The following is a 13,548-nucleotide window of genomic DNA, read 5'->3' as shown; positions in this document are numbered from 1 at the left end:
AAAGGTTGACAATGTCTTTTGTTGTTGTTAGAAAAAGCACAATATAGTGTATCATATAAATACAGTATGTTCAATAATTATTATTATAGAAAAGTTTTATTACTGTTTTAAAAAGTACTATTAATGTTGTAAATTGGATTATGCTTCGTTTTATTAATCTGTCAACAGTACTTATTCGCCATTACAATAGCCTATCCTTCAACCGTGTACTTTAATAATGAGTTGGTTGAGGTCAACGTATAAAACAAAGCGCAAAACTAATTACTATTTCCTTCATTGGTAGCTTTGTGTTTCTACAGACATAAAGAGCACTGGAAATGTACTTAATCGTTTGTTTCAGTATTATGGTTAATGTTAGAATGTTGGAAAAATATATTTTAGAATGCATTTATTTATGACATGTTCTTTTCCGCATATGTTTTAATTCACAAATTTAAACATGTTGAATAACAACTTTTTAATGTTAAATGTTATTCAACATGTTTAAATTTGTGAATTGGTTAAAAGAAGTACCCATATTCTGGTACATTAAAAAGTTCCACGTCCAAATTAGCGATTTTTTTACTTCTGTGAAAGATTATTTTGTTAACCATTTTAAAGTGAAGAGATAATCTCTCGTCCATTACACGCTGTGTAAAACGTAATTAGGGCTTTAAAAAATAGAACTATAGAGACAATTCGCACAATTGGATCTTTAAAAGTACACAACATAATTAACCACACGACGCAATCTCTGAGTGAATCAGAGCTAATAGTGTAAGTGGTGATATCATACACCGGTTTGTTGATGAGGTACCAACTGATATGGCCAATAAACGACCCACCTACATTGTAATTGAAACAAACATTTGTCAGATACTGCAAATTCCCGCTTTGTAAACTGATATACATACTCGTAGTTTAAGGGATGACGACATAAATGATAAAATCGATAAAAATGTTTTGTAAGTCTGTACCGTTTGGAACCAATTATAACTATCTTAAATACAACTCAAACATGTAATTACTTGTCTTATGTTTACACTAGCTGTCGCCGGGGACTCCGTCCGCGCAAAATTAAAAAATATATAATTACTGGCCTATGTGTTCTTCCAGACTTTGTTCTATATGTATACCTAATTTCTTCGTGATCTGTTAAATAAATTCCAGCTTGATAACTTCACGCGTTTTTGAGAAAAAGGGTCTTGACAGACAGACCTAGATCCTAAAAGGATTCCGTTTTTTTCCTATGAGGTACGGAACCCTAAAAATTGACTACTAATATTTTTTTTTTTAATTTCGTGCAGACGGTGCAAAAGCTAATATATCATAATTCTACAAATTTATGTTATTTGCAATTATCCTTTTAGTACATGCTTAAAATGGTAATAACTTACATATTGAGATTTGTCCTTATCATGGGTTTCAAAATGTACTCCAAATTAACATTGTTTATCTTTAAAAGGTTTTTAAAATAGGTCTCGATGTTCCAATAATTAACTATTTACATATGTTTAAACATGTTTTTCCTTAATACTTGTTGACAGACACAAGGGAAGTCTGTACTCGTTTTATTTAAATATTGATAAATTTTAATTACATATGAAAACGATCATTGCACGATTTTCCTGTTTTGAAATATTAATTTGGATTATGGTTATATTTTTCAGGCTATGTATGACTAATCATGTCTTTTTAGGCGTGTTGTTCTATCCATAAGCTTAGATGTTTGCGAAATACTATAATACTAAACTCCAAATTCAAGTATGTAGATTTAAATTAGGAACCCTAAAAACATCGTTGCTACAAATATTTTTTTTACTTATTTCAATTAAGGAATTTCTTTACGTCATTTGTTTACATTATTAGAGTCTTGCATTATCTGTTTTAATTTTTCATTTATAACATAAGTCCTATAGTAAACACTGGACAAACATGTAATATGCCTTATGGACGGAAATTGGAATGGTTGCCTCGCCTGTCACACTAATTGGCAACGACATTATGATGGTTTGCACAAAAACATTGCTATTATGCCCACCTTTATTTACTATTTATTACAATGTTAGTTAGTAATATATGTATGATGTATTAGAAAATTGTCTTTGTATATGAAATTTTATTATGATTATGAAATTCGTTAATTTTAAATCTGTCAAATAATGTCAGGTCTAACCTTACTTTAAATAGAATTAGACAAAACAATTTGACAGTTTAATATGATCTTAAGGAACTGTTGAAAATTTTGGATGAACTTGAGAAACTGTGATTTCTTTTGTTCATAATTTGTTGACAGTTTAGAAACTGACGAAGATAACCATGATATTTATGCATGCTGCATGCGTTTTAAAAAACAATCTTACTCATAATTTTCTTATTTCATGCTACTAGGAACACATAAACTTGGTTGGGTTCGACGAGAACCAGAGCCCGGTGGTGATGTCCCTGAAGAACGAGCATATGGCGGGGCAGGACCACACGCGGATACTGCTGCGGCTGCGAACAGAGACCATGCACGGACTCATACCAGTTACAACAAGTTAGTATATTACAAAATTATTTAAAACTGTCTCCCGACAAATAGGGTGATGTTTTTTGTGGTGCACTTATAATTGTGATTATCTAATAAGATAGAAGACAATGATTTACCGATAATCTTAATATTTAAAAATTATAATTATTTATACCCCTTTGCTTTTCCATTAAAAGAAGACAACACATCAGCAACACTTTTGCTTGTTGCAGATATCTGTAGAGTGCGATCACTTCCAATTTTTGCAAAACAACCGTATATTTGTCTGCATTTATACGATAAAAAAGTGAACTATAAATACTAATATTTGCTATACGGCAATTTCAGGATCTGGTATAATACCGTCACCAGCTCGTATGGCAAAGATGTTGAACGAACAAGTGAACGTCGACAACTTCATGGCGGTGACGTGTCTGAGCGCGTCTCCGCTTATTGCTACCTACGACGAGCACGTGCTCGTCAACAACTTTAAGTTCGGCGTTCTCTACCAGAAGTACGGACAGACTACAGAGGAAGAACTCTTCGGGAACAACGAGACGTCGCCCGTCTTCGACGAGTTCCTCGAAATGCTAGGACAGCGGATTAAATTGAAAGATCATAAAGGTAAAAAAAAAGTTTTCTATGATAAATAACGTAAGGTTCATGGTATAAGACGTCTGACTACGTTAAAATAATTAATGTGAACTCTTAACTTTATCATCAGCGACAATTAGTTTAGAATTCAGTACTTTTACATTATAGCTCAGTTTTTTTTTCATTGGCATTAGTTTATCACATCGATGTGAAGTTCGAAATCCTAGCGTTCTGGTCTTATGGTAGGGTACCGTGGCGGGCTAGACATCCAGAACGGGCACACAGGCTCAGAGGCGGTTTACGAGCGGCACGAGGAGCGGCAGATAATGTTCCACGTGGCGCCGCTGCTGCCGCACACGGCGGGCGACGCGCAGCAGTTGCAGCGCAAGCGACACGTCGGCAACGACATTGTTGCCCTCGTCTTCCAGGTAAGAGGACATCATTGTTCCCGCAAATAGTGATGGATTGTGATTTCCTTCTAAATCACAATCGCCCTAACTCTTTATTTATTGTACTGGATGATCTCTGTGATGTTTGCAACCGTACTTACTTTGTGAATCTGATCCACGCTGTTGCTGTTATTAATATTACATTATGTTTAATGTAATTTTCAGGAAAAAGCGACACCTTTTACTCCAGATATGATCGCCTCGCACTTCCTCCACGCGTTCATCGTGGTCACGCCTCTGGAGTCGAACGGCGGGGAGACCAGGTAGATACATAATTAATTTACACGGCTAACAACGATTAAGTGGAAAAAGTGAAGCTAAAGATGCAAATTATCTTTAATACTATTCAAATTTTATAATGCAGTTTCTTTATAAATTGTATGTTTAGTTCCATCGCTTACTCTCTCTTGTACACTTGTCAAATTTTGCATAAAGTTTGTGTAACTTCACGAGGGCGCACGGGGGCACTATTTGCATCTAGTGTCGGGAGAATTGCCCGGAAAAGAGAATGGAAATTCTCTTGGTAATTTATATGCAAACGAAACGCGACTTTGTAATTAGGCTGCTTTTTAATAGGCCGAATATACGGGTATTCAATCTGCCAGTTCATATTCCCTCGAGGTTGATTCTGTTGATTGACGTTTTACATTCATTAATCCAAAAATTTATTGCGTTTTATAACTATTTTTCTCACAAGATAATATGCTATTTTGCATCTTAAAATTGGCAAGCTTGTGTTAAATTATAGATCCTTTCATACATTAAAAGTAATATTTTTTTTTTGATTAGATCAGAAAATTAAGATTAATTAAATTCTTTAATTTGATTTTTAGGTACAAAGTGGCCGTCACCGCGCGTGAGGATGTCCCATTCTTCGGGCCGACTCTCCCTCAGCCGTCTGTATTCCGCAAGGGGCGTGAATTCAAAGAGTTTCTCCTTACCAAGCTCATCAATGCAGAGAACGCCTGCTACAAAGCCGCTAAGTTCGCACAACTGGAACTGAGAACGCGGGCTTCTTTACTGCAGAACTTAGCAGAAGATTTGAAGAGCAAAACGATAGAGTTTCTTGGTACGGGGGTGAGAAGTGAACCTGTCGCGGTGTCCCCGCAACCGGAGGGGTTTGGTACTCCGAAGCTGGACGGTCCGGGCGCCAGATTTATCGAGACTGTGAAGAAAGCAATTTACAAAGGCAGGTTAGTTCAGGCATTGGTTGTTGATTAACATTTGTAGTTTAAGAGAAATAAAATTTTATTTTTTCCAGACGCTTTTACTAACACGTGTTTTCTCGAATAAGATAATTTTGTACTAGAAGACAGTTGACATCGTAATAATATTAAAGTTTCTATCCTTTTGTAATGTAGTCAGTGCACCGAGGAATTACTCAAATTTGTTCAATTGGATTGTTGTTTTTATCAGAAATGTTAATATTTGTTTATTGTTCAATTTTCAGATCACCAAGTGACCCATCTGGGGACAGCACGAAGGGGTCACTTAACAAGAAAATCAATATACACGATACACCTACCCCAAACGTAAGTGTTTACAGAATTTTTTTACTAAAGTTTTATAAACAGAACGAGCTATTCTGGTTATAGCTGAAGAGGGCCTAGCACGAATATAAGCGATACATGCCTTCATAACATCATCCATAAAATATGTCATTTTTATAAGATTTGTTGGCGTGCTTTACGCCCAATAGGGGGCGCTGCACAAATTTTAAGACAAATTTTTCGATTATGTTACGAAAATGTTCTCACGAGTATTCCTGGTAGACCATCTGATCAGTCATATGTCTTAAGCTTTGATACATAGTTCTAATAGAATAAAAAAAAAAACAGTTTCTAACACTGTAACTTGTTAGGTCGTAAGATCTATTTAGTTCTATGGCTTTTTTCATTTATTTCAAATGTATGTCCGACGTTAGCCGTAAATTGATGATAAGCGTTATGTTCAGAGCGGTCGTTCGAAGACGTCAGTAGCGTCGTCGTCTGCTTCCGCGGTGTCGGTGCGGTCTGCGGGCGGCTCGGGCGGCTCCAGCCCCGACGTGACGTCACGCGCCGCGCCGCCCCGCCCACACCACGACCACAGCGACGACTCCAGCCTCAACTCCGTCGACCTCGACCCGCTCGGTGAGACATACGAAAGTCTACCTTAATAAAACTTTACATTAAGACCTATTTTCCATTATCACGATTGTTATTCGTTTGAGCCTTGTTTACACAATTTCCTCTGGCGCATCTACCGTAGACATCACAATTGTGCTCAGCCAAAGTCCCGATGAAAGTTGGTTAATGGAAAATGGATCTTATACTATTGATAACAAATAAAATATAATTTATACATTTATTGTGCTATTAAACCCTTACTTTAACAAAAACGCATTACTTACATCGTATTTTCTTTTTGTTGTATTTTTTTTGTGTACAAACACATCACAAAACATAGACCTACCTTTAGATTGAACATGCATTTAGTTTACCCTTTATAAGTTACCTTTTACCTTATATTTTTTGTAGAATGATATTTATATTTTTATATTTAGTATATAAATTAAAATACATATTTTTTCCTTTCAATTAGACGACAAGGACTGGCTGAGTTGTGGTAAAGGCGCAACAGGTTAGTCCTTAAAATAGCTTTAATATGTCACTGTCATATACCATTTATATAATCATGAATATATATAACATATCGCTTGGAATCGTAGTTCATTTAGTAATATCATTCATATGTGATATATAACTTCATTCTACATTTTATATAATTATTAAATCATCGTTCAATCATTACAAAAATAAATCATAAATGATTAAATGACCAAAGAATATGATTATAATTTTAAACTTATAAAAAGGTCTATAAAACTCATACCTTTAAAAAGATCTTTTTCTGTAAAGGTTCAAAACCTATTATAAATTTTCTAGTCTTGGGCTAATCAACCCCTTATCCCATAGTTAGTCTCATATCTTAAATCAATGTTGCGCCTGAAAACAATATTCAGTCTTGGGATAAATGGCTATATGATTGAAAAATGGTACGCATACATATACAAAATAAATGTCCATACGATTATTTATATATGTAGTGTATATATTTCTAGTTTTTTTATTGATTTATTAACATTTTAGGTACACCAGTATACGTGGACAGCGACACTGGTCTCGAGTCGATGTCATCAGCGGAGGCGGGCGCGGGCGGGTGCGGGGCGGGCGCGGCGCGGGGGGAGGCGGGCGCGCGCGCAGACATCGACCTGCTCCGCCAGGAGGTGTGCCGTCTCAAGAACGACAAGCTCGACCTTTTGAAACAAAATATTGTAAGTTTTACGTCCACTTCGCTACCGAAAAGATTATTGGAACAAAATTTTATCTTAAATTGATCTTTGTGGAAAAGGGTAGTTGTTGACTCAGACACGGATATATCCGCACATTTTATGCTAAAATTTGTAGTTCCACAATATTTGTAAAATAAACACTTTTCTTCTAACAGAAGGAATTTTTACGGAGAACCCGTAGAATATTAAAGTATGCAAAAAATCAATAAAATTAAATAAAATGATCTTTGTTTCAGACATGGCAAAACGAGATAAAATGCCTTCGGGAGAGGGAGATCAAACTGCAGAGCGAGTTGATGTCCTTGTCCAAGGAAATGAGGAAAATCCGCGATCACCAGAGCACCATCATACCGAACCCATCGTCCCATGACTCCACCGCTTAGAGCGACAATTACAACAGTTTACCTATCCTGAGCTAGAGTTGGCACGCCGGACAGAAAGTACTCTTGTCGCTGACGTGCCAAGTTTTATCTAAACGTACGTTCACTTATTCGAGATAATCATACGAAACATAATTATCTTTTGAAAAGAAACTATATTTGTTCCAAGGTGATGTGTCGGCAGTGTGTTCGTACGTTTAAAAAATCTTCAATATATAGTAAAGTTGGTAGAAACCCTATTTTCTCTTGATATCTGAGAATGATTGTGCAATATTTAATTTGCAATACTTTACGTAGTTTTACGTATATATTATAATTTGATTTGTATGCAATGATAAAGTTTGCCGAATCTATACATTCCTGTTATCTCAATAATGTATATTATTGGATATGTGTAGACTTTGGACGTGCAATTTATGTATGTATTGATCATTTTGCATTTAAATCGATAATTATATAGCTTACGTCTTTGCTTGACTGATTGAAATGCTATGAATATATTATTTACCTTCGAATAGTTATTAGAGAGAATTTGATTCGACTCTTCTATGTTGTACCTAAATTAATATTGGAATTACAGATTTAGTTCAAATTATCGTGAAAGCAACTGCCCTAATCTGTATAACATATTGTTGTCTTTATTTGTTTAATGATAATGAAAGGGATGACAATATGTTTTCAAACATATATTACGGTAGTAAATACATGGTGTGATAATTTCGCTAACAAATGAAGGAGTGTTTTGTCTTTTTAAATTAAACTTTCTAGAAATGATTGTGTATTAAAGAAAAAAGAAATCTCGAAGTAGACGACATTTCTATGCGCATAAATAATGTAAATGAAGAAATCTTTGATGTATATTTAGAAATTTTAACCATATACTTTAGATTGGTACTAAATAGTTTGGTAAATTTTCGCGTTGATCGAAAAAAATAGATCTTAAAAATTTTGATATTTGATTTAAATATTAGAGATGATTATTTCAAAAATACTAGTGGAAATTTTTCAATGTATAGTTTTTATAGTTATTTGAAAAATACAAAAAAAAATCAACTAACGGTACCTACGAAATTTAGCCTTGACTTGTAGAGCCTTTTCATATATGGTGCATTAGTAAATGTTAATAGGCGCAATTCTATAGTCTGTTATGTATTAGAATTTCTATTTTATAATATTGTATAAATACTATCCCAGTATACATTATATTATATACATACATTTATATATTATATTATTTCATTGCAATTTCCTATTTCTAGGAAAGGCAAATCTGTTTCCTTTTACTTAAGTTCACCAGTTATTGTAAATATATTTTAACTGGACTTAGACTAATTTAATTAAACAGTATTTTCTAATTTATGTTTAATTTAAGCGTCGTTTCTCGAGTGTATTTGAGTTTTTGATATGTTTTGTTGTTTGTAATTAATATTTTATGCCAAAGTTAACATTCCCCACTATGATAGTGTAGTTCTTTTAAATCACATTTACGATAAAGAAACGAAGAAACAGTATTCTTGATTTAACTAACGGAACACACTAACTTTAATTTCTAATATTACATTTACTATCAAATGTAACCTTTTGAATTGTTCGACTGTTGATTAAGATTAAGTTAAATGATAAAAAATTTACTGTTAATTCGTCTTTTCTCGACCTAAACCAAATATTGCAAGCGCGGAGCGTTAGAACATTATAGATTATAACTTTAAGAGATACTATGGAAATATATAAATAGTTAATTAACTAAATAATTATTGTTTTATTCCCCGACATGATCTTATTATAACTTTATTACTTTAACCACCTTAAATCCACTTCCATGTTTTTGCCACCCTGTATAAACCCACAAGTATTCCAACTCAAAAAAAATATTTTGTGTTTGAAAGTCAAGCGCGACTCTGTCCGCGCGGAATTAAAAAAACATAATTAGTAGCTTACGTGTTCTTCCAGACTATGCTCCTATATGTATGCCAAATTTCATCGAGAACCGTTCAGGTGTTCTGAAGATACCTTTAAACAAACATCCAACCACTCGTCTAAATATTCGCATTTATAATGTTAGTAAGATTCACACATTTACAGTAAATAATTTAAGCATACAAAGGATTCGATACAATGGAAACATTTTAAAACCTTGACTTGACCTGACCACTCATACAATTTCTGTACAATCAGTTGCATAAATATGTATAAATTTACAAAACTTTACAAATTTGTGTATATGGTTTCAAAAATAAGTATACTCGTATTCTTTATTAGAATGTAATCATGGTCGGAAGCATAAGAACGGATACAAGCATACAAATGTCTAAAGCCAAAGTCGTATACAAGTTTCTGAAGCGTGAAAATGTACACATAGTTGTGCAGCTGACTGTACTTTAATACATAAATAAATTATTCCATTAAACATACATATATTTTACATTGGATTTTCATTAAAATTATTAAAATATATCAAAACATTTTTTGTTTCTTTTCATTGCCATCTGTTAGTTTACATTTAAACCTGGAATAATTCCAACCCAGTACTAACGATTACAAATGTTTTAGACTTACTGTATTTCAGGGTAATGGTTTCGTGAACCAACCAATAGATGGCAGCTTTTATTTTTACAGTATTACGTGATTTTACTACAAAAACGAACTAAAACTGCTCCTACCTATAATTACCTACCTCTATCCTATACTGCTAGGTTGTTACTAGTTTTATCTATTACTCTCTACTCCTGTTATATTTTATATCATTTACAAAAATCTGTAGTTTTGAATGTCTCGATGAGAAAAAAATCAAAGTGATCATATAATGGGTTCCGTTTTTATATAATAATATGAGGTACGGAACCCTAGAAATGTATTTTTATGAACAAAACCGATTTCTTTTGAATTAATAATTAAAAATAGTGACCATTGATTTCTGAGATGAAAATCTCTGTACATCACATATAGTCATCCCTATCATTATCTTTTACAAAACAGAGATAGCAATATGTTTTAGGCGAGAATTTTGATCTTAGAAACCTACAGAAAATTTGCTACTTATTTAGGTACATTGACAATAAATAAGATAAAATTGGGATTCTAAAAATATTTCTCAGTATCTTATACAAAAGCTTTGAAGTATCCTAGGTAAACAAAAAATTAATTCTGTTTGCAGATGACTTTGACCTAAAAAAACAATAGCTTATCCAAAGAAGCATATCTCAAAGAATTTCACGGGCTTTAAGGATTAACGTTTTAACTTTATAATTTTTAATTTATATTTCTTATACAATCTCCTTTAAAGTCGAGAAAGTTAATATTTTTACTCAAAACACTCCTCGTTTAATTAATTATGAATAAGAAATAAATAGCTACTTCACATTTTGCTTAAGAATTATTTTTAAATATGAAAAATACTTTTATCATGTTAGTCATTATACAACATAGAAGAAAAATAAAATAAAACAAGACAATCTACAAAATGACAAACCTTAATCTAGTTTTCTAATATTTATCGTGAGTTTCTGAGTATAAACTACTGTTTAAAACATATTATCGCTGTTTTGTCAAATATTATGACAGGAATGACGATTTGTTTTTATAGGATCCTAGTCTCAGAAACCAACGATATGAAATATAAATTACCTTGAGTGCTTATTATACATCGTACTTGGGTGGCATAAAATATAACAGACTTATCACGGGTTACAAAGACCAAAATCCTGTTTTAAAACATATCGTTAACTCTGTTTTGTCAAATATAATGACAGGGATAACGATATGCTTATACAGAGATTTTGATTTCAGAAGCCAACGGTTACTGTCAGCTTATTACATGAAATGAAGTTAATAGAAAATTAACTCAAGGAGTCCATTTAACGTATATAACTGAAGAAGTTAAATGTTACTAAAAAAGTACTTAAAGATTGTGTACTAAAAAGTGTGTAACTGTACAATACACAGAAATGTTATGCTTGATATTATTACGTAACATAAGCAAACACATACACAAATGTTTAACTTAAACAAGTACGCTTAACTCTAGTGGGATACTTTAGTCTTGATATAATACCTTTGTTCATATAGACAACAAAGTATGTTCATTTTAATAAATTTTAATTACAAAACTTTGCTGTATTCTTCAAATAATAGAATACTTATAAAAGCATAAACCGAATGACTGATACATCATAGCCTAGAGACTGGGCCGGTTTTAGAATTTCAGCGCCCTAGGTGGTCATCACACCTGGCCCTGCCCTAACGTCCTTACTGCCTTGAGACTTGAATGTTTATTTTTTTCCTTTTTATATAAACCTACATTGAGTACCTGGATCAATTTTGAATGATGACATATCAAGCATTTTTGTAAAAGTACAGTTTTCTGGACACACGGGCCGATTACAGTTAAATTATTTTTTATAAAAAAAAATATCTTTAGATTAATTGTAAACTAAATACCTAAACATGACTGGGATTAGATGATAAATATTGAAGTCCTTAACTCCCACAAAGCCTTTTATCCTTCGGCTTTAAAATATACTTTTGATACACCCTGTATACGTAAGATAAGAGAGCTTTGTTTTACTTTCTTAAAGGTGAAGAGTTTGATGAACTATTGTTAAAAGTTACCTCATGTTATACTGCTGCTATTTGTTGTATGGTCGTTAAAGTGTTTACATTTTATCGCCCCCACTTGTACGTCGGTACAAGTCGGCCATTTAATTAATAGACTCTGTTGACAATGAAACTGTTTACATTTACACCACTATACTATAACGTTTGTTTTGGCGCCATACTTGATTTAGTTAAGTCGACTATAACTAAAGATACACAAAATTTTGAGTTTCAATTTTAATTTTTGTATTAAAAATGTGTATTTAACTAATATAGATTGGAATGATGTTGATTGAGAAAGTAAATTAAATGTTTAAATAAAATAAAATGGAATTATAAATAAGCGTTCTTATAATCAAAGCATAGAGAATAAGTAGATCCATCTTAAATAATTTTTCGAGATCTCTTTAATATTAACATTGTAGTAAATTTAATTTTGGCCAGTAAGTTAGGAGAGCTAGGAATTTTAAATTACAGTAATTGTAACGAACCGATCTTTGTTCTGATAAATTGGCGTTAAGATTTACACGTAAAGTTAAGTGAACGTCGAAAAGGTGGTTTTCGATTTATCATCATTAGCTTGAGTAATGGTCCACATTAATTTTACTTAGTATTAACTGAGCTGAGCAATTCTTATCCCTATTTGAAAAAATTAAGTTTATCTTTCATTTTAATTGTACATACATATATTTGAATTCACTGTAAACACATTACAATTATAGAAAATTGGAATAAATATAGTATTGGAACAAATAAAGTAAAAAAAATAATTACACGTCGGCCTGTCTTATAAATAACTAGCTGTCGTCCGCGACTCCGTCTGTTCGGAATGAAAAAAAAACTTAAGTAATTAAGTAGTAGCCTAAGTGTTCTTTCAGACTTTGTTCTATATCTATACCACATTTCAACGAGATCGATGCAGCCGTTCTGGAGATACATACAAACATTCATACATCCTTATTATTTAAGTTCCTAAACCCCGTTTCTCTTGTTTTCTTCATTTTTAATCTACACTAAATGTATACTAATAATATTTACTTGGGTTAGATTAAATTAGATTTGGTTTAGGCTTGCCCATCCCAATACCAATTGTCATCTATTTATTCGTGTATTCTAATAAATGCATGAGTGAACGTGATTGAATTCAACAGCTAAACCGATTTGAAAAATGTCAGAGCGTTATTTTATAGGTTCCAAAAAAAATCAAATTATTATATTTATTTGACGTAGAAGATTAAATTTGTTTCGTACGATCGTACAAATTGTATTTATTCAACGAATCACTGGCTTCATAAAAAATACTTAAATATTCTGTGAGAAGATGAATTGCTATTTGCACAGTGTTTAATTTTTATAATTTATTTGAATGTTGCCTGTTTTAACCTTTAGGTAAATGAAAATTATACGAATTGCGTACCTCGCCATATCTAATCTAATCTAATATAATATAATATAATATAATCTAATATAATATAATCTAATATAATATAATCTAATATAATATAATCTAATATAATATAATCTAATATAATATAATCTAATCTAATATAATCTAATCTAATATAATCTAATCTAATATAATCTAATCTAATATAATCTAATCTATTATAATATAATCTAATCTAATATAATATAATATAATCTAATCTAATCTAATATAATCTAATCTAATCTAATCTAATATAATATAATCTAATCTAATATAATCTA

At 32.2% G+C, this 13,548-nt stretch overlaps 1 protein-coding gene across 7 annotated transcripts in view; it reads left to right on the top strand.

Annotated features, from left to right (window-relative positions):
• Positions 1 to 7,454, top strand: part of RapGAP1 (Rap GTPase activating protein 1) — a 192,600-nt gene extending 185,146 nt beyond the window's left edge. For 6 of the 7 annotated variants that reach the window (XM_013324625.1, XM_013324623.1, XM_013324622.1 and 3 more), the window contains 10 exons: positions 2,371 to 2,518; positions 2,840 to 3,115; positions 3,332 to 3,513; positions 3,700 to 3,797; positions 4,368 to 4,727; positions 4,985 to 5,066; positions 5,489 to 5,663; positions 6,115 to 6,153; positions 6,663 to 6,847; positions 7,102 to 7,454. In XM_013324625.1, the coding sequence (XP_013180079.1) occupies positions 2,371 to 2,518; positions 2,840 to 3,115; positions 3,332 to 3,513; positions 3,700 to 3,797; positions 4,368 to 4,727; positions 4,985 to 5,066; positions 5,489 to 5,663; positions 6,115 to 6,153; positions 6,663 to 6,847; positions 7,102 to 7,248 (1,692 nt within the window). In that variant the 3' untranslated portion in view covers positions 7,249 to 7,454. The remainder of the gene's footprint in view (positions 1 to 2,370; positions 2,519 to 2,839; positions 3,116 to 3,331; positions 3,514 to 3,699; positions 3,798 to 4,367; positions 4,728 to 4,984; positions 5,067 to 5,488; positions 5,664 to 6,114; positions 6,154 to 6,662; positions 6,848 to 7,101) is intronic. The other variant, XM_013324626.1, reaches the window with a different exon arrangement.
• The last annotated feature ends 6,094 nt before the right edge of the window (positions 7,455 to 13,548 follow it).

The sequence above is a fragment of the Papilio xuthus genome, unplaced genomic scaffold (genome assembly GCF_000836235.2).
Source record: "Papilio xuthus unplaced genomic scaffold, Pxut_1.1 DF824992.1, whole genome shotgun sequence".
Classification (NCBI taxonomy): Eukaryota; Metazoa; Arthropoda; class Insecta; order Lepidoptera; family Papilionidae; genus Papilio; species Papilio xuthus.
The sequence above is the reverse complement of the archived record's forward strand: the minus strand, read 5'-3'. Positions and strand labels throughout refer to the sequence as shown.